The following is a 25,466-nucleotide window of genomic DNA, read 5'->3' on the forward strand; positions in this document are numbered from 1 at the left end:
TTTGGGACCACACCTATGAATGCTTAGGTCTTACTTTGGCTCTATGCTCAGGGATGATATGTGGATCTATGCTCAGTGGATCATATGTGGTGCTGGGAATCGAACTGGGGTCAGCTGTGTGCAAGGTGAACACAGACCTTACCACTATACTCTCTCCAGCCATGTACTTCAAAACTTTATAAACACAGAAAGACTCCCCTTTCTTATAATAAGTCTATTATTTTGCCTCTGTTGATGTTTTTAGTTCTCCTTCCTGTCTGTTGAATATTTTACTTAACACTTTGTGCACTTACAGTCAGCGCTACAGAAAAGATCTTTCCGGAAAGGTCTCTGTTACTTATAGGTTTAAACACTACCTTCACAAGAAAGTTAGCATTAAGAATAAGAGAGGCAGGGCCAGAGTGATAGCACAGCAGTAGAGCATTTGCCTTGCACATGGCAGACCCAGGATGGACCTGGTTTTGATTCCCGGCATCCCATATGGTCCTCCAAGCCTGCCAGAAGCGATTAGCGCAGAGCCAGAAGTAACCCCTGAGCACTGTCAGGTGTGACCCAAAAATCAAACTAACAAACAAAACATCAAAAAGAAAAAAGAATAGGGGGGGCCGGGAAGGTGGCGCTAGAGGTAAGGTGTCTGCCTTGCAAGTGCTAGTGTAGGATGGACCACGGTTCGATCCCCCGGTGTCCCATATGGTCCCCCCAAGCCAGGGGCGATTTCTGAGTGCATAGCCAGGAGTAACCCCTGAGCGTCACCGGGTGTGGCCCAAAAACCAAAAAAAAAGAAAAAAGAAAAAAGAATAGGGGAGGAATATCCTCACTAAAACAAGTTTTTAACCTTGAAGACTCAGTTTCCTTCTTGAGGACAATGATAATGTTATTTGAGATATTGACTTAGGATATATAATAGGATTAGAACAGTACCTAGCATCTCTCAGATTAAATCTCAGATTAAATATTAGATATTAGGGAAGGCGGTGGGATGAGTAGACTTCACTTCATTAGTGTCTAGTGATCACACTAAAAGTTTGGTGGTGGGACTGGTGAAGCTTGTATCCCCTACAGAGGAAGAAGTTTTACTTCCAAAAGTTTATAGTCTAGTAAACCTGTAGTAAGTCAGTAAAACTTATGGGACAGAAAGTATTCATCTCCAATTGCAAATATTCATTCTAGGTTTTACTTCAGTCTTCTTTCTACCTTAGAACATTTGGAGCCCTGTGAGATTAGGGATGTTAGAACTCCTTATTGTCTATTATTTCCAATTGTCATCATCTTCCCCAGACTGTTGTATGGTAGGTCATATGTTCTAAAGGACAAATAATATGAGTGACCATTTAATCCATTACCAAATTTATAGGTATGAATTTCTGCCAATATTTCTTCACTATAAGAGCTCCAGTGGACCTCTATTGTAACCATATTATTTATAAATGTTCCCCTAATATCCTAACTCTTCACTATGGATCTTATCCTTTCTGGAACGTACAGTGATTTTCTATTAATCCTTTCACCACCTTCCATGCCCATCTCTCTTTTGTTGCTCATGCTAATTCCCACACCAAGAATGTCTCCCTCTTAGTTTTACTGATGCTCTCCAGCCCCATCCTTTCTCCCTGGCACCTCTCTTCCTCCACCAAGCCCTATTCGTTTTCTTTCAGTCAGATTTCTCTCCTATTATTTTGGCCATCAGTCATATGTCCCCTGTTCTACACTGTTTTTAAATGGACTTATCGAAATCTTTTTCTGAATAGTGACCAAACTATTCTTAATGTCTTCACAGAGAAGGATACCTCTGGGTGTGAATATATGATTAGTGTTTAAAAGTTGACAGATTTGTTTTAAAATACAAATCACATCTATTGAATTTGTTGTTGTTACTATTGTTGTTGTTATTGGGCCACAGCTGGCAGTGTTCAAGACTTATGCCTGGCTCTCCAACACTCAGGAATCACTCCTCACAGGACTCAAGAAATTGTATAGGGTTTCAGGGTTTGAATTTTGGTCAGCCACATGCTGCCCTACTGTACTGTCTTTCTGACCCATGTTTAAATTATAATTATTTTCAGGAGGCAGGGATTTGGGCCACACTTGGCTGTTCTTAACTCTGGGGATGATATGTAGTGCAAGGGATTGAACCAAGATTAACTATTTCCTGTACTATTTCTCCAACTCAGAAAAATTTAATTCTTAAGGTTTACTTATTTTTTTTAAACTTGATTGATTGATTGATTGGTTTCTGGGCCACACCCAGCGGTGCTCAGGGGTTACTCCTGGTTCTGCAGTCAGAAGCCTGGCAGGCTGAAGGACATATGGGATGCCAGGGTCATCTGCATGCAAGGCAAATGCCCTATCACTGTGCTATCTCTCTGGCTCCCTTAAGGTTTATTTAGAAAGATTAAGTATAAACTATAAAGTTATATCATTAAAGGATTTAAAATATTTAAGTGAATGGGCTGGAGAAGTTATATAATGGGCTGAGCACTTGCCTTGCATGCAGCTAACTCAGGTTCAATCTAGAACCTCTGAATGCTCATGGTGTGATTCAAATCTTTCCTCCCACCATTGTTTTTTAAATTGAAATCATTTTTTTTATTAAATAATAATTTTTATTTTGATCAAAATGTGAGTAACAAATATTTCACAATAATATTGAAGTTACATAGTGACAATGCATCATGTTATCAGGGCCATTCCCACCACCAGGGTTGTCCTCCCTCCCCCTCTTTTCCCAGCATGTGTCCCACCCATATCTCCCTCTTTTGTAAATTGAAATAATTTTTAATTAGACAGGTAATGGAAAGAATGAAGATTCGAACAGTGATGTTTTTGATTTACTAGCGGTTGTAGTCATTTGCCAGGCTCCATGCCAAATGCTTCATTCACATGACCTCAAGTTAACCCCATTAGGTAGGTATTGTGTGAAGTACTCATTTGGCATGTGATGAATTGAAGTGCTACCCCAAAGCTTGCAAGTGGCAGGACCTAGATTCAGGCCAGTTCCTTCCATCCATAAAACAGAAATCATGTTATGATTCTGCAACTAAAGGACTGGAGGATATACTAAATCATCTCAAACCTAATGGAATTTCTTTTTTGTAAAGCTAGGAGAGTGTTAACCTCAGCTTTCAGGTCATGGTGGTGGTTTGTCTGCATATTGTGCCCCTTCTTTAATTCACATTTTTTAGAGCACTAAACCTTGAAGTCAAGCTTAGAAATTTGAAATCTTCGGATACTGAGAGTAGCCCCATCTCCAGGAAAGCAGATGCTTGTATGGTGCCTACCTTGTAACTCACCCTCCTTTCTGGTGAGAACAGAATCCCTCCCTAATGCCAAGAAGCAGTGTTTCCTTGGAGTGTTTGACAAACCCTTCTCCCCCTCCCCCCAATCCAGCAGGTAGAATTTAAAGGATCATGATGAACCTCTTAACATTGGGACACTTGGATCCCTTTAAAAGGCTGTTTCCCAGAGAGTTTTTCCTGTTCTTCAGTTCAGTGTTCCTTAACCTTCTTTTGACTTTGGCTTTTCCTGACCTTGTTTACTTTATGTGGTCATCTGTTCTTTGGGTTGAGCCTCTAGCATGATACCATGGTATCCTATTTTCACATTTGTTAACTGTATCTCCTTTGAAATATTCTGGGGCCCATAAAGGGTTCAGTGGCACCAGTTGGTAAAGGCTGATAAGAAAATTATTTCTCTTTGCAACATGGAGGACTGTACATGCTTACTGACTACTGAACAGAGAAGCTAAGTGAAAATCAAAGTGGTAGTAGAAACACGTGAAAGAAGCATTAAGTATTCTTGAACATTATAAGTCAATCTTTGTGGGTAAACCTAGCTTCAATTCACATTTTCTTTTCTGTTTTCTTGCATGGTTCCCTCCAGTTGATAGTTTGGATCACTTGCTTACTATTTATTCTTTTCTCATGTATAGATACAGGTTTTGGGGGTAAGTCTGTGAAGGTAGATCTCACTTTTAGTATTCAGTTGTTCTCAAATAGTGGGGTGTGTCCCCCGGAGGGGCACGAAGCTCCTAAAGGGGGGTGCACTTGACTTCAGCAAACAACGTGATAACAAGCTAAGCCCTGTGTTTATGTCTCTTATGTCTCTGGAGCTGACAGTTGCTGTGTCCTGCTTCAAACCCTGCTTTGAAAAGCTATGCATTGCAAAACATGCTCATTGTAGCCATTAATCCAGACATTACCTCTGATTAAAAAATCAGCTCAGATTATTTTATATATTTCTGTTTTGCAAGTTAAAGTCTTTTTTTAATAAAGATACTATTTACAGTCATGCTGAGGGCGCAAAAATGTTTTTTCTTCCTGGGGGGTATGACAGAAAATAATTGAGAATCACTGGTATACATAAAGATCACTTTAGTGGTCAAAGGTCAAAGCTTTGCCTCCTTGTGTCCTTCATACAAAGAAGCCCTGAGTAGGACCTAGTCCCACACTAATCTGATGTTTTCTTTATGCATTCTGACACTCTATTCATGAGGAAACCAGCCAGCAGTGGCAGCAGTTGACCATGAATTCTGCTCATCCTTTATGGGATACCAGACTACTTCCATCCCTGAACTCACACTTCTGACAGCCCCCTTCAGTCTTTGTTGTACTTTGTTCTAGAAACCTTCTTGAGACAACTGGAAAACAAAGTAAACCAGAACAAACTCATCTTGAAGGAGGAATTGAGAACTTTGCTGCATTTGTGTGAATCCCGGGATGATGTAGAACTGGCTAAAAATGTCATCCACAGGTAAAATTTTTCCTTAGAATTCTGCTGGCCTTTCTCTCTTTTCACTCTCCCTTTTTCTCAGCTTGCTGATCTACTTTCAAGATTTTGTCTATATACCTGTACACAAAGGTTATAAAAATATCTATATCCCTGTTTGTCTCACCTGATATTTTTTTAGAACTAAATTGTAAATTTACTTTTTTAAATATATTTTTTATTTAAACACCTTGATTACATACATGATTGTGTTGTTTGGGTTTCAGTCATGTAAAGAACACCACCCATCACCAGTGCAACATTCCCATCACCAATGTCCCAAGTCTCCCTGCTCCCCACCCAACGCCCGCCTGTACTCTAGACAGGCCTTCTATTTTCTTCATACATTCTCATTATTAGGATAGTTCGAAATGTAGTTATTTCTCTAACTGCACTCATCACTCTTTGTGGTGAGCTTCATGAGGTGAGCTGTAACTTCCAGCCCTTCTCTCTTTTGTGTCTGAAAATTATTATTGCAAGAATGTCTTTTATTTTTTAAAACCCATAGATGAGTGAGACCATTCTGCCTTTCTCTCTCTCTCTCTCTCTCTCTCTCTCTCTCTCTCTCTCTCTCTCTCTCTCTCTCTCTCTCTCTCTCTCTCTCTCTCTCTCTCTGACTTATTTCACTCAGCATAATAGATTCCATGTACATTCATGTATAGGAAAATTTCATGACTTCATCTCTCCTGACATAATATTCCATTGTGTATATGTACCACAGTTTCTTTAGCCATTTGTCTGTTGAAGGGTATCTTGGTTGTTTCCAGAGTCCTGCTATGGTAAATAGTGCTGCAATGAATATAGGTGTAAGGAAAGGATTTTTGTATTGTATTTTTGTGTTCCTAGGGTATATTCCTAGGAGTGGTATAGCTGGATCGTATGGGAGCTTGATTGCCAGTTTTTGGAGGAATCTCCATATCCTCTCCTGATATTTATGGTAATTTGTTCTTTAACATTTATTGGGCTTCTACTATGTTCCAGGTGGATGAAAATAGAGAAATAGATGATCCATGCCCAAGGAAATCACAGATACCCACTAATCCTAGGTCTTCACACTCATCCACATTTACTCTCCATGCAATGTTTCATATCTCAACGAGCATTCACTCACAATAATAACTTGAGTCTTCTGTCATCTCATTTGCTCTCCTCACAACAGAATAAACACTATTCATACCTCCTTGCATCTCATCCCTAATTGTTCTTTCCATCCCATTACCACTATCTTAGTTTCCATCTCAATAATGGCCTGCTAACTGTTTGCTCCACTTCAGTGCATAGTGTGCCTCTCTGACTAATTGTAAGGCATCCCATGTCCCAAAAAATAGGTACTCAAGAAACCTAGCAAAGTTTTTGTTAACGGATAAAATAACACAAAAACCAGTAGATTTCATTTCTTATATATGTCCTGAGAGAATATTCAAGAATATTCAAAGGGCTAGGTGGTGGCGCTAGAGGTAAGGTGCCTGCCTTGCCTGCACTAGCCTTGGACGGACCGCGGTTTGATCCCCCAGCGTCCCATATGGTCCCCCAAGCCAGGAGCGACTTCTGAGCGCATAGCCAGGAGTAACCCCTGAGCGTCACCGGGTGTGGCCCAAAAAGCAAAAAAAAAAAAAAAAAAGAATATTCAAGAAATATTCAAAAAACTTGAATAGTTTATTTGTGTTTTTTTAGTATTATCTTTTGAAAAGCCATACCTAATTGTGTTCAGGGGGTTACTCCTGGTTTTGCACTCATAGATTATACCTTGCACACTGAGAGGACCATATGGGATGCTTTGGATTGAATCGGGTCAGCTGAGCACAAGGCCCCTACCTGCTGTACTATCTTTCTGGACTCTTGAATAATCAATGAGTTTGAGACCAAAATATAAAAATCCTTAATACTATACTGTATTCCTTTTTAATAATTATTTCTTGTTCCATCCAAGCTTTACTGAGAATTAACTAACAGGCAAAAATTATATATGCTAATGATAGAAAATGTGATGCTTTCAAAATTTCAAAATGTAGCAATAAAGTAATAACTTTTTAAAAATAAATTTTTCTGTTGATTTATAATGTCTTTGAAAGCACATATTATTCAGACCAGGACATGGCTCCAATGGTCAAGCATATTCTTAATATGGGCACAGCCCTGAGTTCGATCCCTCTCACTGCATGGGCCTCCCAAAACTCCATGCTGACTCCCAAGTACTGTCAGGCCTGAGCATTACTAGAGAGCCTTCTAGTTTAAAATAAATACACAAATAAAGCATACATTACACTTTTTTTGGCAGTATTGTTGTCAAGAATAAACTATTCTCCCCCCACCCAAAAAAAAGAATAAACTATCCCTGGGCCGGAGAGCTAACACAGCGGTAGGGCGTTTGCCTTACATGCAGTCGATCTAGGATGAACGATGGTTCGAATCCTGGCATCCCCGTACCTCCCAGGAGCAATTCTGAGCACAAAACCAGAAGTAACCCCTGAACACTGCCGTGTGTGACCCCACCCCCCAAAAAAAAACAAGAATAAACTATCCCTATGTCATTGTGACTTCTTGGTGACTTCAGCAAAACTTGGAAAGCATGCTATGTTTAAGAGTGAGTTGCAGTTCTGAACAACTTTGTGACTATCTCGTGGTGATTCAGTTAAAAAAATCTTTTTAAACAAAATGAGCCAGAAATAAAGTGCATATTTGAAATTCAGTCACAAAATGAATCATCCTCAAATATCATTCTCCTTAGCATCCAAACCCAAAGGCTGCTGCTTTTTCATGTGGCAACTTAAACGGAAGTGCTGACATCAAACATATCTCTGTCACCTTTGTGGGGCTGGGTGGTGCCCTCAGAGTGAATTTAGAGGTTTTACACTGCGGGGATGTAATAACTGTCTTTTTCTCCTTCCCTCCATTCTCCTCCTTCCGTCCCTCCTCTGTCCTTTGCAGACAGAGCTCACACATTCAGTCCTAGCTGATTGTTGGTAAATGGAGGCAATGACTGACCGTGTATTCTTATCCCCATTCACATCACAGGATATCCAAACCCCTAATAATTACCATCTGTGTATTTGAATGCCCAGTGTGCTGTGTGGCCCTCAGTTCCTCAGCCTATCTTCATTCTGAACTTTCCTCTTCTTTCTTTATTGCATCCCTAGTACCTAATGGAATCTGTACCCTGGTCTGTCTGGATTTTCCTCTCTGTTCCACCATTAGCTTATTGAATCATTTTGATTACCAGATACCATGAAGAAAACAGAAATATCACACTGGGGGAGTATAAATTTGGACCACTTTTCATGAGGTTATGCTACGAATTGGATCTTGAGGAATCTGCAGTGGAGCTCATCAAAGATCAGGTTACTATTTGCTCATTGCTTTTTTCTGCCAATGTGATTTCCTTGTGCTGACGATGGGGTATTAACAATGTTAAGAAAGGCATCTCGGGGGGCCGGAGAGATAGCATGGAGGTAAGGCATTTGCCTTTCATGCAGAAGGTCATCGGTTCGAATCCCGGCGTCCCATATGGTCCCCCGTGCTTGCCAGGAGCAATTTCTGAGCATGGAGCCAGGAGTAACCCCTGAGCACAGCCGGGTGAGACCTAAAAACCAAAAAAAAAAAAAAAAAAAAAGAAAGGCATCTCGGGAACTGGAAGAATAGTACAGCGAGGAGGGTGTTTGCCTTGCATGCAGACAACCCAGGTTTAATCTCTAGCACCCAATATGTTCTCCTAAGCCAAGCCATGTAGGAGTACTTTCTGAACACAGAGCCAGGAATAACCCCTGAGCACTGCTGGTTGTGGTTCAGAAACATGAACAAAAACAAATGAAAGGTATCTTGCCTGTGCATATTTTCCGGGTTATATTCTCAGAGAAAGGCAGCTGGGCCAATGGAATGAGCTTCTCCCACAGTCCCTAGGAGTCAGGATCTAGGAAGAGGTAGTGATCTTTTTTGGAATTCAGGTAGGTGTGGAAGAAGGATAAGCACATTGTAGCAATAGTATCTTGACTATTCAGGAATCTTTAATGGGGGATAGATTCCGACAGACTTAAGTCATATTAGAACTTCTTTTCTTTTTTTTTTTTTTTTGTTTTTGGGCCACACCCGGTGATGCTCAGGGGTTACTCCTGGCTATGCGCTCAGAAGTCGCTCCTGGCTTGGGGGACCATATGGGACACCGGGGGATTGAACCGCAGTCCATCCAAGGCTAGCGCAGGCAAGGCAGGCACCTTACCTCTAGCGCCATCGCCCGGCCCAGAACTTCTTTTCTTAATTTATGGCTTCACATATTTTCCTCTGATTTTGCCTTTTTGTTTCTGATTGAAGACCACTTTGTAAAGTGCCTTTTTTATTTTCATATTCTCACACATTTTGATTTCTTTTTTCCTATGTACAAAAACAAGAAAAATTTCTGTGTTTTTATTTTGGAGGGGCTTTGGGGGCCACACCCTGTGGTATTCAGGGCCCACTCCAATCTTGGGATAGCTCCCAGCTATGCTCAGGGTTATACTATTAAAAAGGATCTTGGGTATTTCTTTTATTTTCTTATCTCTCTATGAGGCTAGTTGACCACACTTGTGAATTGCAGTATCTTCATGTATCAACTGCTCTGCTTGATGTCTTCCCTTTATACTCAGAATAGAACTCAGTCCCTGAGCCTGACCTCATAGCCTTGAGACTATTTCCGATCATCCCATCTTCCCTGGTCATTCATTCTGGCTCTTCTGCTTCTTTCTTGGACTTGCCAGGCCCATGGCCTCAGACTGGAATGGACACACTCATCACTGAGACTTTCCTTGACTTCAGTGAAGTCTCTCAGAGAGCCATGAATGATCAATTTCATTGGCTTTTTTATCCCTTTATCCTGATTCATTCTTCTCCATAGCCCATATTGAAACTTAAAATTCTTCTCAGTTGGTTTATTTTGTACCATTTGTTTGTTCATGTTTTCTTGACCAGAATTGAAACTTTCCTCTCCAGCCCCTCTACTGACCTCTTATTTTTCCATGGCTAAAAACATTGGCAGTCAAAAAGAAAACAGATAGGAGCCTGAAGTGATAGCACAGAGGTAGGGTATTTGCCTTGCAAGCGGCTGCCCAGGATGGACCTGGGTTTGATCCCCAGCAACCCATATGGTCTCCCAAGCCAGGAGCAATTTTTAAATGCATAGCCAGGAGTAACCCCTGATTGTTACTGGGTATGGCCCAAAAACCAAAAAGATTTTTAAAAATTAGAAAAAAAGACAGTATTTTCAATTCTTTTAAAGTAAAAGCTTTGGTATAATAGAGATTTATCAGGGAATTGAGAAAGGCAAGTAAATAAAATATGAGAAAAAATAAGTCATGAGTGGATAGATGTCATGTTTCCTTAATAGTTTTAAACTATTAACCAAACTATATTGCTTTTCTACCTTAGCGTTTACAGGGTTTCTTCTCTGATGCCACATCTTTCAATATTCTGATGGATATGTTATTTGTCAAAGGCAAATATAAAAGTAAGTATTGCAATTTAAGTTTGCTAAAAATTTCTTCCATCTTTGCTAGTATAGCAGGTACAAAAAAAATAATGGATCTAGAAAAATGTTCCCTATATTTCTGTTGAGTGACTGCCATTGGAGATTCCATTCTTTAAGTATGAAAACACAATTGTGTAGCATGTTGCACCTTAAATAAAATACCCCAGATTTCATTTATGCTTAAATTATAACAGATTTTAAAATCTGAGTTCTTATTGGATGACTGTTTTGCTATTCAGTGTAGGGCCAGGAAAATAATTCAAAGGACTACACGCATGCTTTGAAACCTGGAGCCTCAGGTTTGATCCCCCAACATTGCATCAAAGTATCACTGGGAGTAGCCAGGACTGCCCCAGAACACTGCTGGGTGTAAGGCACCCCAACCCTTTTATTTACTTAATTGCTAAATGACTTTGACAAATGGGTTACATTGTGCTGAAATCAAAGTACACATTTCAGTAGACAGACTTTGAACTTTGAACTTTGAGCTCTGGGAGAGAAGAGTAGAGAACTTTACACTCACTTTAATAAAATTTTCCTGTTCCTGCTCACTCTTACCTTTTGGCAGGTGCATTGGAAGTGTTGATTCAGATGAAAAATCAAGATGTTAAGTTCAGCAAAGATACCTATGTCCTTGCTTTTGCAATTTGCTACAAACTGGTAAGACTATCTCCCCAGAACTTTTAGGGCATTATGGGTAGTATTTGAGAGGATTTTGTTTGTTTGTTTGTTTGTTTTTGGGCCACACCCGGCGGTGCTCAGAGGTGACTCCTGGCTGTCTGCTCAGAAATAGCGCCTGGCAGGCACGGGGGACCATATGGGACACCGGGATTCGAACCAACCACCTTTGGTCCTGGATCGGCTGCTTGCAAGGCAAACGCCACTGTGCTATCTGTCCTGGCCCGAGAGGATATTTTTTTAACTCTTCAGATAAAAATGGTTTTCTCTGAAGTCTGATTTCTATTTGGTGTATATACATTTTTTAAAAACTCAAATTAGGGCCAGAGTCATAGCACAACAAATAGGGCATTTGCCTTGTAGGTGGCCAACCCAGTTTTGATCTCTGGCATCCCATAGGAGTAAAAGTATGTCTTCTGAGAGCCTAGACTAAGCCCTGAACACAGCCAGGTTTGATCAAAAAATAAACAAAAACTCAAAAATAGGGAGACAGAAGGAAATAACAAAGCTGAAAGCAGAAATCAAAGAAGTGGAATACCAAAAAAACAGTCCAAAAGATCAACGAAAGCAGAAGTTGGTTCTTTGAAAAAATAAACAAGATTGATAGACCATTGGCAAAACTCACAAAGAAAGAGAGAGAGAAATCTGAGAACCCGTATTAGAAATGAAAAGGGGGAGATCATGACAGATATTGCAGAGATCCAAACGGTAATCAGAGACTACTTTGAGAAACTTTATGCTACTAAACATGAGAACCTAGAAGAAATGGAAAAATTCTTGGACACTTATAACCTTCCACATTTAAGTAAGGAGGATGTAGCATATCTAAACAACCCCATCACTACTGAGGAAATTGAAACTGTAATCAAACATCTGCCCAAAAAGAAAAGCCCAAGCCCAGATGGATTTCCTAATGAATTTTTTCAAATCTTTCAAGAGGAGCTACTACCAATCCTAGCCATGCTCTTCCATGAAATAGAAAAAACAGGAACACTCCCAAGCAGCATTTATGAAGCCAACATCACCTTGATACCAAAACCCCTGATGAATGCTGATGCAAAGATCTTCAACAAAATCCTGGCAAATAGGATCCAATGCATCATCAAGAAGATCATACACTATGACCAAGTAGGTTTCATACCAGGAATGCAAGGATGGTTTAACATCCATAAATCTATAACATCATATACAACATCAACAAGCAGAAAAATAAAAATCACATGATCATATCAATAGACGCAGAGAAAGCATTTGATAAGGTCTAACACCCATTCTTGATCAAAACTTTCAGCAAGATGGGAATAAAAGGAACCTTTCTCAATCTAGTTGAAGCCATCTACCACAAGCCAATGGCAAATATCCTCAATGGAGAAAAAGCCTTTCCTCTAAATTCTGGTACAAGACAAGGCTGTCTGCTCTCACCACTCCTCTTCAACATAGTACTGAAAGTTCTTGCTATGGCGATCAGGCAAGAAAAAGATATCAAGGGAATCCAGATAGGAAAGGAAGAAGTCAAGCTCTTATTGTTTGCAGATGACATGATACTCTATTTAGAAAACCCTAAAGACTCTACCAAAAAGCTTCTAGAAACAATAGACTCATATAGCAAGGTGGCAGGCTACAAAATTAACACACAGAAATCAATGGCCTTTTTATACACCAATAATGATAGGGAAGAGAAGGAAGTCAAGAAGGCAATCCCATTCACATTAGTGCCACACAAACTCAAATATCTTGGAGTCAACTTGACCAAAGACGTGAAGGACCTATACAAAGAAAACTATAAAGCCCTGCTCCAAGAAATAAGAGAGGACATACGTAAATGGAAACACATACCCTGCTCATGGATTGGCAGGATTAACATCATTAAAATGGCAATACTCCCCAAAGCATTATACAGATTTAATGCGATCCCTCTAAAGATACCCATGACATTCTTCAAAGAAGTGGATCAAACACTTATGAACTTATGGAACAGTAAGCACCCTCGAATAGCTAAAGCACTCCTAGGGAAAAGGAAAATGGGAGGCATTACTTTCCCCAACTTTAAACTGTACTTACAAAGCACTAGTTATCAAAACAGCATGGTATTGGAATAAAGACAGACCCTCAGATCAGTGGAATAGGCTTGAGTTCTCAGACAGTGTTCCCCAGACATACAATCACCTAATTTTTGATAAAGGAGCAAGAAATCCTAAGTGGAGCAGGGAAAACCTCTTCAACAAGTGGTGCTGGCAGAACTGGTTAGCAACTTGCAAAAAAGCGAACATAGACCCCCAGTTAACATCATGCACGAAGGTAAAATCCAAATGGATTAAAGACCTTGATATCAGACCTGATAATAAGGTATATAGAACAACATGTAGGTAAAACACTCCATGACATTGAGACTAAAGGCATCTTCAAGGAGGAAACTGCACTTTCCAAACAAGTGGAAGCAGAGATAAACAGATGGGAATACATTAAGCTGAGAAGCTTCTGCACCTCAAAAGAAATAGTGCCCAGGATACAAGAGTCATCCACTGAGTGGGAGAAACTATTCACCCAACACCCATCAGATAAGGGGCTAATATCCAAAATATACAGGGCACTGACGGAACTTTACAAGAAAATAAAACATCTAATTTCATCAAAAAATGGGGAGACGAAATGTACAGATACTGATAAAAAAGAAATACAAATGGCCAAAAGGCACATGAAAAGATGCTCCTCATCACTGATCATCAGGGAGATGCAAATCAAAACAACGATGAGATACCACCTCACACCACAAGTTTGGCACACATCACAAAGAATGAGAACAATCAGTGCTGGCGGGGATGTGGAGAGAAAGGAAATCTTATCCACTGCTGGTGGGAATGCTGTCAAGTCCAACCTCTATGGAAAGCGATATGGAGATTCCTCCAAAATCTGGAAATCGAGCTCCCATTTGACCCAGCTATTCCACTCCTAGGGATATACCCTAGGAACACAAGAATAAAATATAAAAACCCCTTCCTCACACCTATATTTATTGCAGCATTATTCACAATAGCCAGGCTCTGGAAACAACCAAGATACCCTTCAACAGATGAATGCCTAAAGAAACTGTGGTACTTATACACAATGGAATATTATGCAGCTGTCAGGAGAGATGAAGTCATGAAATTTACCTATATATGGACATACATGGGATCTATCATGCTGAGTGAAATAAGTCAGAGGGAGAAGAGATGCAGAATAGTCTCACTCATCTGTGGGTTTTAAGAAAAATAAAAGTCATTTTTGCAACAATCCTCAGAGACAATGAGGAGAGCTGGAACTTCCAGCTCAATTCATAAAGCTCACCACAAAGAGTGGTGAGTGCAGTTATAGAAATAACTACACTGAGAACAACCATTATCATGTGAATGAATGAGGGAACTGGAAAGCCTGTTTGGAGTACAGGTGGGGGTGGGGTGGGATGGAGAGAGATTTGGTGGTGGAAATGTTTCACTGGTGAAGGGGGTGTTCTTTACATGACTGAAACCTAATCCAATCATATATGTAATGAAGATGTTTAAATAAAGGAAAAAAAAAAAAGAAAAATCTGAACCATTGAAAACTTTCTTGAGAAGTATAGTGATACCAGCTCTTTAAAACAGTTGGGTTACCATGAAAAGAAAACCTATCAGTATATCAAGAAACTTGGAACTGGCTTTAAAGGGCTCATTTGATATCATTTATGAATGATATCAATAAAGGGTTAGCAAATTGTTTTGTAATCTTTGTCCAAAGAACAAGTATTTAGGTTTTGAAGCATACATTACAATTTCTGCAACATGTGGTCACCATCATATATATTTTTTGTGCTTATTCTCATAAATCTTTAAAAGTAGGAAATCATTTTTTCCATAGGGAATACCCACTAGTGGAGCTTGGGGTTTCTGAGGACACTCCCAACAATGTTCAGCTTGATGGTCTGGTACTTGGACCCAGCCATATAATGTTTCTCAGGCCCATTGGTCTTGAGGGACCAGCAGGGCTGCCTCTAACTGAGCTTGGAATCTTGTAGAGCCTCACATGTGCCTGGTATGCGCTCTAATACTGACATTATCTACCCAGATAAACACCCACCTTTATCTTTGAGCTGAATATAGTATCAGGCTCATTGTTTATTTTCCCTTAGATTACCAGGTGAATTTTTTCTAATCATTTGGCCATTTTATGAAATGGAAAGTCAAAACACACACTTGAATTCAGCACTGTGATTGCAGTTTTCTGAAGAGTATACACTGAAGTGGTGAGAATTTAGTTCTACTACTTAAAAAGGAATGAACGGGGGAGTTCTGACTCCTGTACTATGTTCAAGAAAAACTGATTTCACTTAGTGGAAACTGAAATTGAACTGTTGAACTAGTCAGCCATTACAGATTTGAAGACAATTTTGGGAACTGTCCTCTCTCATTAAATTCAGGTTTTATGTAAGATTTGAGATATGAAAGACATAATGTGTAAGATATATAGGTCACTTAGTTTATGGTGCTGCTGTCATAATCCATCTATAACATTTACTTAGGAGGGAAATTTGATTTAATTATTGCTATCTATTAGTTTCTATAACACTTTAAAAGTTTTGATTTGTTTCGCACCCAGCAGTTTGTTTTTTGTTTGTTTGTTTTTTGTTTTGCACTCACCAGTGCTCAAAGCTTGCTTACTCTTATCTTTGATTTAGTATCACTCTTGGCAGGTTGAAGGGACTACATGTGGCATCAGGGATAGAAATCTGGTGAGCTACATGCAAGGCAAGCACATACTAGCTCTCCAACCCCTCCAATCCCCCCGGATTTTTTTTTTTTAAGTTTTCTTGGAGTTTTTTTTGGAGGAGGGTTGGTTTTATGGCCAAACGTGGCAGTACTTAGGAGTTACTCCTGGCAGATTCATGGGACAATAAGGGATAGTGGGTTGGCCTGTGCAAGACAAATGCCCTCCTCTCTTTGCTATTGCTCTGGTCTTGTTTTCTTGGAATTCTTTTATAATTTACTTTTAAATCATTGTTTATATTTTTAGATAATTCACTTATGTGAATATTTTCAGATTGGATATCCCTTCTGATGTTTTCTAATGTTGCTTCTCTCTGTTATTTAATGTAGTCACAGGCTGTCTCTCCTATGCTTCCAGAATTTGATACCGATGGTAAATACCAGCATATATAGATATAAAGAAACCTGTGTTTTTGCTAGTAAAACCATTTCAAGTTAAAAGCTTGTCATAGAGCTTTAAAAATGAATTTCATGGGGCCGGCGAGGTGGCGCTAGAGGTAAGGTGTCTGCCTTGCAAGCGCTAGCCAAGGAAAGAACCACGGTTCGATCCCCCGGCGTCCCATATGGTCCCCCCAAGCCAGAGGCAATTTCTGAGCATGTAGCCAGGAGTAAACCCTGAGCATCTAACGGGTGTGGCCTGAAAAACCAAAAAAAAAAAAAAAAAATGAATTTCATGTTGTCCTGTTTAAACAACCTTCATATGAGGCTTAATCTTTTTTGTTTGTGTTGCTTTGGCGGGGAGTCACACCCAACACTGCTTAGGGCACACAACTAGCTTTGAACTCAAGGATCACTTCTGGTGGGCTCTGAGGATCCTATGTGATGCCAGGGATTGAACCCAGGTCAGCCTCATGCAATGCAAGAACCCGACCCATTGAACTATTTTTCCAGATCCCCTAAGGCTTAATTTTAAGTGACTTGATATAGGCTCCAGGAACATCTTGTATAAGTAAATTTGAAATACAGAGGGTCATTTATTAAGCAGTCCTGTTTCATTCCAGAATACCCTTGAGTCTTTCAAGATCTGTAATACATTAACAGAAGAAGCCTTAATCAAGGGAGAAGTCCTTTCTAGAAGAGCTTCCTGCTTTGCTGTGGCATTAGCTCTGAATCAGGTAGGGGTTTGGGGCTCACACAGTGAGCTGGGAGTGGGCAGGACATTATTACTTTCTTGTATTTGTTTTTTATTTTTCTATTCCGTGTCCATCTTTAGGAAAAACTCTCCTTGAAGGGAACAGTGCCTTTAGTGCATTTTACATCTCTACCTGTAATACCAGAAAATGTTTTTGCTCACTTCGGTGGATTCACTGTGCACTGCCTATTTAGACAGGGCAGGCCAACAGTCTATAGATAATCAGTGCAGGGAGTGGCATTTAGAGAAATTTTTCGAGTAATAAAGATGAAAATATGAATAGTTTGTGAGCTATCATTTTCTCAATAAGCATCTTACTTCATGGTCTTCAGGGAACTAAGTAGAACAAGGATTCCTGGGTCAATCATTGTTGGGTGTGTGTGAAAGGGGAGTGGAGCTAAATCTTATTGTTACACATTAGACCAAAATTCTTCATTTCTGGCCATCTTTTAGGTCCCCTCTCATGTAGAAGGAGCGGCTGAGGTCCATCAGGCACATCTCAAAAGAGAGGAGTTTGAGTTGTTGGAGAGACACTCTTTCTCTTCAAGTTTCCCTTTCATTGAGTCCTATTTCAAGGACTGAGAAGAGTGAAATACTAAGCATGTTTAAGAAATACTAAGCATGAAAGGAAATTTTATGGCAGCAAAAATAACAATCAAGCCAGATTACTTATACAACTTGTAAAGCATGGCTGGAGAATTCTTATTTATCAATTAGCAGTGAAAACACCAGGATAGGGGCCAAGGAGAGAGCACAGCAGTAGTGTGTTTGCCTTACAGGCAGCCAATTTAGGACATATGGTGGTTTGAATCCTGGCATCCTATATGGTCCTCTGTGCCTACCAGGAGCGATTTCTGAGCACAAAGCCAGGAGTAACCCTTGAGCTCCATTGGTGTGACCCAAAAACCAATAAAAAAAGAAAATACCAGGTTTATCCAATCCCACCTATTACTGTATGTCTCAGTACAGATTTGGAAAACTCATGTTACCAACACTGCCCCTTTAATTTTCTAAGCTTCTCTCTCTCTGGAAAGGGGTTACTTGGTCCTCTTCATCTGTCACAAGCTAGGGGACATGAATGATAGAAGTTTTATGAGTGTGTTTCTGGGTTTTCTTTGATAGGTTCAATAGGTTTTCCTTTATGTGTGTTTAAAGCATGCCATTTATACCCATGTATGTCAGCGATAAAAAAAATTAAATCTCTTTAATTTTTTATGATATAAATTAAACCATTACTGTGAATCTCTTGCTATAGACAGAATTATAAAAAGCTGCCTTGGTCTTTGTGCCTATAATTCAACCTGGTCTTATACTAATATCTCCATTTGTCTTTATTTATCCCTTTTTGATTAGTTTTATGGTTGTCTGAGTTCCTTTTAATGTCATTGTCATTGTTATGGGAGCTCTCTCTCTCTCTCTCTCTCTTTTTTTTTTTTTTTTTTTGGTTTTGGGGTCACACCCAGCATTGCTCAGGGGTTACTCCTGGCTCCACGCTCAGAAATCGCTCCTGGCAGGCTCGGGGGACCACATGGGACACCGGGATTCGAACCGATGACCTTCTGCATGAAAGACAAACGCTTTACCTCCATGCTATCTCTCCGGCCCCAGGGGAGCTCTCTCCTACCCCATGATTTTTCAGGTGGGAATCTCAAGGACTCACTCATATGGGGCATGTGTACTACTGCTCAGGTCACATCCCTAACCCCAGGAAGTTGGTGTGACACTTCCCATGTAGCCCATGGCCTCTGAGTACTTCGTGGGCTCTGTCTGAGTGGCACAATGTATTCTCTCACCACTTTTTCTGGCACATCCCCATATTCCTCCTTCCAAGTGTTTGATAGCGTCTCTGCCTCTTCAGTGATTTGAGATTTCTGCTTTGTTTCTCCAGTTATGTCAGGGATTGGATTTGTGTATCTGTTTCTCTTTCTTTGTTCTTCCATCTTAAAAACTGGAACTCAGGCTAAAACTTTCAGCAATATGCTATTGTTGAAAGCATTTGATAAAATTCCCATTTTCTATTTTAAAATAACCACTTTTTTTTTCTTACTGATTTGAAATCCTGTCTCACTCACTATACACAGTTATGTCTTGACCTCAGCAAATTATCTCTATGATAGCAGGTAATAATCATCTGACTTGTGTTTGACTTGTCTTATTTTTCTTTCTAGAACCAGGTGGCAAAAGCTGCGTCTATTTTTTCTCATATCGTGAAGTCAGAAAGTATAATCTATACTAATTTAAATGTAAGTAATATTTATTATGGCTTAAAGTGGGACTTGGAACATACTGAAGTGATGTCAAGAAGTATTTGTTTTTGTCTGTGTGCATGGACTTTTGATCTCCCAAGCTCCATGCAAATAGTTATCTTATAGCCCTTAGCAGAGGTTTTCAACTTAGCCTGAGCTCCCAGGAGTTTTTAATAGGACAGGTGGCATCAATAACTCAGATATAGGCTGTAGCTAAGTGTTCCAGATACAGCATTTCTATGTTGCTACAGAGAGTGTCACTAAAAGGATATTATGAAAGTAGAGCAGGGAGAGAATGGAGATGGGCTCTTGAATCTACATTGAGACTGGAGAGAAACCTATATGTTAATTACATCCCATCCTTGGCCCTAACTCCTTAAGTAACACCCCTACGTGGTATAAAATAGTGCCTAATGTGCTCAGTAATTGTTAGCTATTTTCATTCTAATATTTCCCACCACTGCTATCTACCACACTGAACATGTACTCACCTATTTCATCCTAGAACAAGGGGAAGAAAAGGGCTCTTTTCTCATCAGTAGTGACTATTCTTTATTGGTGGCATAGACCCCACTCAGATAGCATTTTTTTTTTTTTTTTTTGGTTTTTGGGCCACACCCAGCGTTGCTCAGGGGTTATTCCTGGCTGTCTGCTCAGAAATAGCTCCTGGCAGGCACGGGGGACCATATGGGACACCAGGATTCGAACCAACCACCTTTGGTCCTGGATCGGCTGCTTGCAAGGCAAACGCCGCTGTGCTATCTCTCCGGGCCCCAGATAGCATATTTTTGATGTGTGTGAGGGTAGGCAGGATGTGGAGTGGGAGTTGGATCACATCCTATTTATTATACTCAGTGCTTGCTCAGGGGACCATGTGCAGTGTAAGGGATGGAACTGGGTTAGCCACATGTTAGTCTCTGGCCCCAACCAATACCTTTTGAGGTCCTATTTGTATGATGAGTACATATGTGTTGTGGGATTGCAAAAGAAAGCTTCCTGACTTTCAAGAACTGAGAATCCCTAAAGCATTGTAGCCAAGAAGGAAATCATTGTTTAGGATTGGGGCAAAGGGTAATGGGAAAAGGACGAGTTACTCTGCAGAAGCAAACTGAGGAGCTTGGAGATCATTCAGCATTGTCCTAACAGAGGACTGGATTATATGATCAGAGATACAGACCTGTACTTCGTTGGGAAATTTTCCTGAGGGTTCTTTTTATAGTATAGTTTGTTGATTTTTTATTTTATTTTGTTTTGGTTTGGTTTTGAGGTCATACCAGTGGTGCTCTGGTGTTACTTTTGGCTCTGCACTCAGAAATCACTCCTGGCAGGCTCGGGAAACCACATGGGATGCCGGGATTTGAACTGGGGTCTGTCCTGTGTTGGCCTTTTGGCTAAGATCAAGTGTAGTATAGCTCATTGTTACCACCTCTTTTTCCTTATGAGTCCTTAGGTAAGTTCTGTATAGTCCCCAATTTTCTTTTATCTGAAAGAGTAGTCATCATTGTCCTATCTTTCATTAGGAGAATTGAAAAAACAATATATTCATTATAGTATATATGTGTCAATACCATTTCTAGCGTGCATACTGAATATTCCTATTCAGTAAATGTTTGCTAATACTAGTGTTTGCTTAACATAAAGTATGTTAAATTAAAATATTTGGTCATAATTCCTAGAAACCTAGAAATTAACCCTTACACCAACTACTCTTGTTTCAATTTAGGACATAGTGAGGATCATCAAATGTCACCTCCAGAGCAATGTGCAAATTACTTTCATGACAAGGACTTAGGTGTACCTTTATTATGAATTTTGGAGAAGAAACTCTACTAAGTTATCTGAAATAAGAAAATCTTATATTTGACTTCATGTTTAAAATAAAAGCTTTCAAAATAAAAGCTTCTAAGGGAAGATGGAGATAGGAGTAAAAGAACCTGGAAATTAAGAAATGGATGTGAAAGGAAGGAAACTGAATACCAGAAAAAGATTTAAAAAGAGACTATAGTGGTAGGGTGTGCTTACACCCCAGAATAGACCTAGGTTCGATCCCGGCATCCCAAATGGTTCCCTGCCAGGAGCAATTTCCGAGTGCTGAGCCAGGAGTAACCCCTGAGTGCTGCTGGGTGTGGCCCCAAACAAACAAAAAGAGACTGTGCCCTTTGCAGGTGCACTGTTGAAGAGATGGGCTAAGTGCCAAAATCATTTAAGAATTATAGTGTATAAACCTGGTAATGGAGCTGATGAGTACTAATAAATCCACAAAATGAGAAAGAAGAGGATTTAGAAATAGGTCCATATGGCCTTAAGGGCAAGCAGAGGAAGAATCAGAAAAAAGATGGAAGCACAGAGCATCCACATGTGAATTCCAAGAGGGCCAAGAGCCCTGCCTGATGCTGTCTGCCTCAGGACTGGCTCCTCAGCATGGGCTACAAGTCAGAAACCATTAGCTGGAAAAATCTCGAAGGCTAAAGCAGTTCTGGGGGGGTCAAGGGAACAATGGCTCAGTGTTTAGGTCTTCAGATCATCTGAAATCATCAATGATACCTTTGGGCCCAAGGGAGTGGGAAGCTCAGTTTTCGAGCAGATGCCATCCATGTTTTATCTTTTTTTTTTCTGCTTTCTACTGAATTTGGGACAATGCTGAATTTCCAAGTAAACAAAGGAGTCTGAGATAGTGGCCCATAAAGCAGAAGTAGAATTGATAGATTTCTGAGTGATTTATTATATCAGACAGGAAATATAGATAGGGTTAGAGAGATATTCTAGGGGGTAAGGCAGATGCCTTGTTTGCAGCTAGCCCAGTTTAGTCACCAACACCGTACACAACTGCTCCTAACCCCCACTTCACTCCCCACACTGCCCAGAGTGATCCCTGAGCACAGAATCAGGAGTATGCCTTGAGAACTGCCAGATGTGGCCCCCAAACCAAGGAAGTGAACAAAAATATGGGAGAATATGAGAGGGGTACAATCACAAGTAGTTTTTCCTAGTATTGAAGTGAGGTGCAAAGGACAGTAAGTATCAATGGTAAGAAATCAAAGAGCAGGAGATCAGCAGGGCTTTAATTTAATTTGCCTAGAGGTATTTCACATCCATCAGTTCATGTTTTCATACCCTGTCAGAGTTTCCACACTCTTCCTTTATGTTAGCAATGTGGAAAACGAAGATTCAAAGGCCAGTAAAGTTCCAAGCTCTCACAGTGAATTGAATCGCAGAGTTAAGGTTTTGATAATAGCAAATCTATCGGACTACAAAGCCTAGGGTTTCTCACCATGCCAGGCCAACAGATACCAACTGTGTGTCTCTTCTCTGGCTGGTCCTCCTGAATAATCGAACAAATAGAGGCTTGGATGTCAAAAGGGAAGGTGCCTCAATGCAGATATACAGGGGCCTAGATGTCAAAAGGAAAGGTGCTGTTAGTGCAGATAATCGGTGTCTCTGAACTCAGATTCCTCATCTGTTCCAGGCCTTGCCATCTCTCCCAGTTTAGAGAAGTGAGACATGATTCCTTTTTCACATGAGGAAGTGCCTGGTTGGAAAAAATGATCCCACAGACAGAAGGAGAGATCAGAGTCAGCCGGCAGGTGCCAGTGGTCAGCCCAGAGGCCCTGCTGTTCTCTAGTTGCCTGTCATGTTGGAGTGGGCTAATAGGGCAGGCACAGTGCAGGGCCCCTTGAGTTGAGATTGAAGAAAAATAGCCTCTGTATGAATGGTGTGTGTGTGTGTGTGTGTGTGTGTGTGTGTGTGTGTGTGTGTGTGTGTGTGTGTGTGTGTGTGTCACAGGATTATCTGCAGTCAGGAACTCAAAGGTAATTCCAGTGCTTAAATATTTATACTCAGGAAATTCTTCCAAATATCCAAATCTCAATTTTCTCCTACTTCAGAACAAGTCTGTTTCATCCCCCGGGTAGCAGAAAAGAAAATGAGTACTGTTCTCAGTCTCAGATTTAATCATCTCAGGTTCTACGTTGCTGTTATTGGAGCAGGTTTTCTGAAAATGGCTTCAAGGGCCCCAGTTTCTCCAAGACTGAGTCATTGACTTGGAATCCTTAAGGGCAATTTGTTAATTATTAAGAAATGGAAACTTGACAAATGAGCTGAGTAGAGTCTGCTCACTATTAGCAGAAATAAATGGAGGAGTTTTTTTTTTTAGATCTACTCAAATATTAATGTTTTATACTAATATCTTTTCCTGCTGCCAAATGGAATTCATATCCCCACCACCACTTAATTTTCTTTTCATCAAAAATGTTCCTGCTGCCAACAGTACCCCAAGGGCTTGATATCCCATTTTCCTGGCTAATATTTGCTACCTAGGGAATTGGTTTAGCAGATGATCTCATCAAGTCTCATGTATTTTGACTTTTCATTTGAATTTAAATCCATTATTCTCAAAAGAACTATAGTTCTCTCTTTTGCAATGTGACTTAATGTCAGAAGATTTATTTCTATTTCCTAATATGTCTGAAAGTAGCAAAGATCGACACTGGATAACTTTGCATTGATGCTGTTGCTGACATTACTCTAGAAATCTGCCATGTTTCCAAATGAGAGCCTGTTTTGGAGTTGAACTGCCTTGTGGAGGAATTCACAAATGAATAGTTTGCCAGAGAGATAATACAGGGGTTAAGGTTTGCCTTGCTTGCATGTGGCAAACCTCACTTTGATCCCTGACACCATATTTGGTCCCCTGAGTACAGAACCAAGAGGAAGTTTTGATCACCACTAGGTATGACCCCAAAATCCAAAAATACAAGAGTCTATACAAATTAGAGATTTGTATTTCTTTTTATGTAGAAACACAAAGGTAATCAAACCAGAGGTTTCTACCTATGGTAGAAAACAAGAGGTAATTTATTGTGGCACTTTCTAGTGTCTACAGAGATGGGCCTCTTGAATTTTCATCCCTCCTAAACATGCAGCTTCCACCCAGTAATCTCTATTCTAGCAAGAAGTAGGAAGAATGGAATAGGACAGAGAAGTTGACCTCTTTTAAGGATGCTTTTCCAAATGTCTCACCGAACACCTTATACTTTTTTTGTGTTGACCAGAACTTAAGTCTATGGCCATACCTCATTGCAAAGATGCCTTACAATGCAGTTTTTCAATTCTATGTATGACTGCATCAGTTTAAGTAGGGAGTTTATATAGGTCCAAAAATGGGGAGGTCCACAAAGATATTGGTTGGACTATTAGCAATCACTGCCACACAAACCTGCTCTACTTCAAATCTAGCAAATGTAAAAAGAAGAAAAAATATTAAATTTATGCAAGTCAGAGCTTCTTTTCCCTTTTATATTCAAAGCTATTCATTGATTTTGGACCTCAGGAGAAATCTGTAAGATGAAAGCTTTGTGCTGTATGCTGATTTAGCATTTTGGGGGTAGGGAGGGGTGGGGCCATACCTGACAGTGCTGGGGCTTACCACAAACTGTGCTCAGGAATCCTTCCTGGTGTGCTCACGGGACCATATAGGGTCCTGGGGATCAAAGCCAGGTTGGCCAATTGCAAGGCAAGTGCCCTACCCACTGTATTATCTCTCTAGTTTCCTGATTTAGCTTTTTTTTTTAATTTTTTTTAATTTCTTTATTTAAACACCATGATTACAAATATGATTGTAGTTGGGTTTCAGTCGTGTAAAGAACACCCCCCTTCACCAGTGCAACATTTCCATCACCAATGTATCAAATCTCCCTCCTCCCCATCCCACCCCTGCCTGTACTCTAGACAGGCTTTGATTTATCTCTTTTGAACTTTACTCTGAAAATTTGGTTTGGGACAAGCTTCTCACTCTAATTAAATTCTTTTATTTTAGACACCATATTTTACAGAGTTGTTCATAATACAATTGCTTCTGGAATTCAATATTCCAACAATCTCAACACCAGTGTAATATTCCCTCCACCCATGTTACCAGTTTCCCAACCTCCCTGAAGTTTGCTTCTTGACAGGTACAAATAATTTGCTTAATCTTGGTTGGTACAACTAAATGGTCCTATAGAAAATACCAAAACAAAAAATGTCATCAAAAGAAAATTTGTGAAAATTGTCATATTACTCCATGGGGTGATTATGTTTTTGTCTGAAGATCTATTAAGCTGTATATTACTAATTGTTCTGTTGTTGGTTTTGTTTGTTGAACTTAGGTGGCATCTGTGATAATTTCACATCTAATTTAGTATATTCCTACTGGGACGTCAGTATTAAAACTATGGGGGTTTTGCACAGCTGCATAAGCTGCTATGCAGTCAATTTTGAGGATCTGTGGAGCTGAGCTGCTGAGCTCATATGGCTACAGCAATTGTTCATGGGCATGGCTGCCAGACTTCTGGAAGTACAGAGGTGCTGTGGGGAGGTGGCCCAGTCTAGCT

At 40.1% G+C, this 25,466-nt stretch overlaps 1 protein-coding gene and 1 non-coding gene across 2 annotated transcripts in view; both read left to right on the forward strand.

Moving 5' to 3' along the window:
* PTCD2 (pentatricopeptide repeat domain 2) overlaps positions 1–25,466 on the forward strand; it is a 36,244-nt gene that overhangs the window by 2,340 nt on the left and 8,438 nt on the right. The window contains exons 3-8 of the mRNA XM_049768802.1: positions 4,620–4,749; positions 7,985–8,102; positions 10,159–10,237; positions 10,827–10,918; positions 16,719–16,832; positions 19,018–19,092. Coding sequence (XP_049624759.1) covers positions 4,620–4,749; positions 7,985–8,102; positions 10,159–10,237; positions 10,827–10,918; positions 16,719–16,832; positions 19,018–19,092 — 608 coding nt within the window. The remainder of the gene's footprint in view (positions 1–4,619; positions 4,750–7,984; positions 8,103–10,158; positions 10,238–10,826; positions 10,919–16,718; positions 16,833–19,017; positions 19,093–25,466) is intronic.
* On the forward strand, positions 7,489–7,620 carry LOC126002451 (small nucleolar RNA SNORA68). Its single transcript, XR_007493150.1, has one exon. It is a non-coding gene; the product is annotated as a small nucleolar RNA SNORA68 (small nucleolar RNA).

This window comes from Suncus etruscus, chromosome 2, assembly GCF_024139225.1.
Source record: "Suncus etruscus isolate mSunEtr1 chromosome 2, mSunEtr1.pri.cur, whole genome shotgun sequence".
Taxonomy (NCBI): domain Eukaryota; kingdom Metazoa; phylum Chordata; class Mammalia; order Eulipotyphla; family Soricidae; genus Suncus; species Suncus etruscus.